General features: G+C 39.2%; 1 protein-coding gene across 1 annotated transcript; it reads left to right on the forward strand.

Moving 5' to 3' along the window:
* The first annotated feature begins 306 nt into the window (after positions 1-306).
* On the forward strand, positions 307-1115 carry LOC108098784 (60S ribosomal protein L10a-2). The gene has a single exon (XM_017201919.2). The coding sequence runs from the start codon at positions 378-380 to the stop codon at positions 1026-1028; it is 651 nt and encodes a 216-aa protein (XP_017057408.1). The 5' UTR covers positions 307-377; the 3' UTR covers positions 1029-1115.
* Positions 1116-2218: the final 1103 nt, after the last annotated feature.

Here is a 2218-nt window from a genome sequence, read left to right on the forward strand (position 1 = left end):
TCAATTCCGAGTGGAAAGTGGCTTTTGGGATCTGGCGTGGGCCATTTGGAATTCGAAATTCGGCCAGAGGCGAAGCGAACTGCCGCTCCAGGCTTGGAAATGGATTGCAGTTTTGGTCAATCAATTATGCCCGGCCAGGCACCATAATGGCAATAGAAGTTTATGACATCAGAGAAATGGCGCCGAGCGAATAGGGAGTTTTAATCAAGTACCTAAATAGTTCAGTTCGTTTTGGTTTTATTTATTTTATTTTTCTTACATACCCCTTACTTTAATGTCAAGATTTTTATATTAACCGTAGCTCAATTACTTTTAAATTTCGTGCCAACAAAACGTGTTAGCAAACTCTCCCCAAAATTTTTAAATAAATATAAATTATGTTTTCAAAAGTGTCTCGTGATGCTCTATTTAAGGCAGTCGAAAACATCCTGCAGGACTCTCAGGCCAAGGAACTTCACTGTCTTGAAACCGTTGAACTGCAAATCGGACTCAACGATTACGATCCCGAAAAGTGGAAGACATTTTATGGAAGTACTTTACTACAACACCTCGCAGTTCCCCAATTGAAGGTGTGTGTTCTTGGAGATCTAAAGCATTGTCGTGAAGCCAAGGCCATTGGTATTGATTGCTGGGATGTGGAGGCCCTTAAGAAACTCAACAAAGATCAGAAATTAGTGAGGAAAATGGCCAAATCATATGACTTCTTTTTGGCTTCCGAGTCGATAATTAAACTGATCCCAAAGCAACTGGCTTCTGTTCTTATCAAAGCCGGCAAGTTTCTAACTCGTTTGACTCACAAGGAATCGATGATGAGCAAAATCAAGATACTATCTACCAAGAAGATACTGATGAGGAAGATGGCCTGTCTCTCCGTTAACGTTGGCCATGCTGGCATGAAGGCTGAGAAACTGACCCACAACATAATCATATCAATTAATTTTCTCGTTCCTTTGCTGAAGGAGCACTGGCAGAATGTGCGCTCACTTCATATAAAATCATCAATGGGACTTTCTCATCGACTGTATTAGATGTTGTTGTACATGTTTTCATGAAATTTCATAATTTGTAAGCAACCCAAAATATATAAAGCCTCTGTGGTGTATAGAACCTTTTAATTTAGATGGCAAAAAATTGGCCAAAAAATAATAAAAAAAACTCTAGCGATGCAGTTTGTTAAAATACAAACGTTTAGAGGTATGCCACTTCAAAATCGGAATAAAATTGGAAAAGTTATGAACTTGGAATTAGTGAATTTTGGTTACAATCTTCTTCAAGTAGCTTTTAATTTATAACTCTTCATTCCGATAGCATACAATCGAAGCAATATTTTTCAAGCAATCCGTCCTGTTTTTATCTCGACTTCTTCATCCTTTTTCCCATCCAAGTATTCAACAAAATCTGGGTAAGCTGTGACATAATTTCTTTGGCCCCACATCCCACTCTCTATTGGGCTTATGAGCCATCCCCTTTGTTGGCTTAGCGATATATTATAAATTTCTTCAGTTTTCCTGGGCTGGGAGCAGATTGGCCCGAGCCAAGTTGGAAAGATAGGAGAAGTTCACGGCACATGCTGAGCAGGCTAATCAGGAAGGCATTTTTATTGGGGATCCGGAACAGAGGCAACAAATGTGCTGCGCTTGACTTATCCCCAATAATTATGGCTGTTTTGTTGCCTCGTTGATAAGAACGCTGAAATAATTACGGCCTGGTGAAACTTTGAGCCGGATGGGGAAAAACCGCCGGCAGAATGACGCCTTCAATAAATAGAGCAGCATGACTATTTCATACTTTAAAGAGCCAAATAGTATTTACTGCAAAATTAAGCCCACTTAAAATAAACGAAAGAGAAAAATGTTCCAGCTGAAAATGAAAAAGTTGCTAATTTCTTATTCAAATTAAATATGAGCGGCTGCGTCAGTCGAGGATTCCATCTCGGAATTCATATCGGAAAACTCAATTACGAATTCATTTCGCTTGTCGACTTTGACAGCCAGACAGACAAAGTCGGAGACACAGATATACACATTATATATATCATACGCTCACATAGAGGATGGCAAACTCTGCGTTACTAATTCGAGCTTGTAAACATATTTTAACAAAGATGTCAACAACGTGTGATGCGCACACCCACCCACATAAAACTCAACTGATGAGGGCACAACATTTCCATCTGGCCAAGTGATATATGTCTTTCATATAGGAATACCATAAACAA

The sequence above is a fragment of the Drosophila ficusphila genome, unplaced genomic scaffold, assembly GCF_018152265.1.
Source record: "Drosophila ficusphila isolate 14025-0441.05 unplaced genomic scaffold, ASM1815226v1 contig_791, whole genome shotgun sequence".
NCBI classification, from domain to species: Eukaryota; Metazoa; Arthropoda; class Insecta; order Diptera; family Drosophilidae; genus Drosophila; species Drosophila ficusphila.

Coding starts and splice junctions, on each gene's coding strand:
- LOC108098784 (XM_017201919.2), top strand. CDS start 378: ATGTTTTCAAAAGTGTCTCGTGATGCTCTATTTAAGGCAGTCGAAAAC.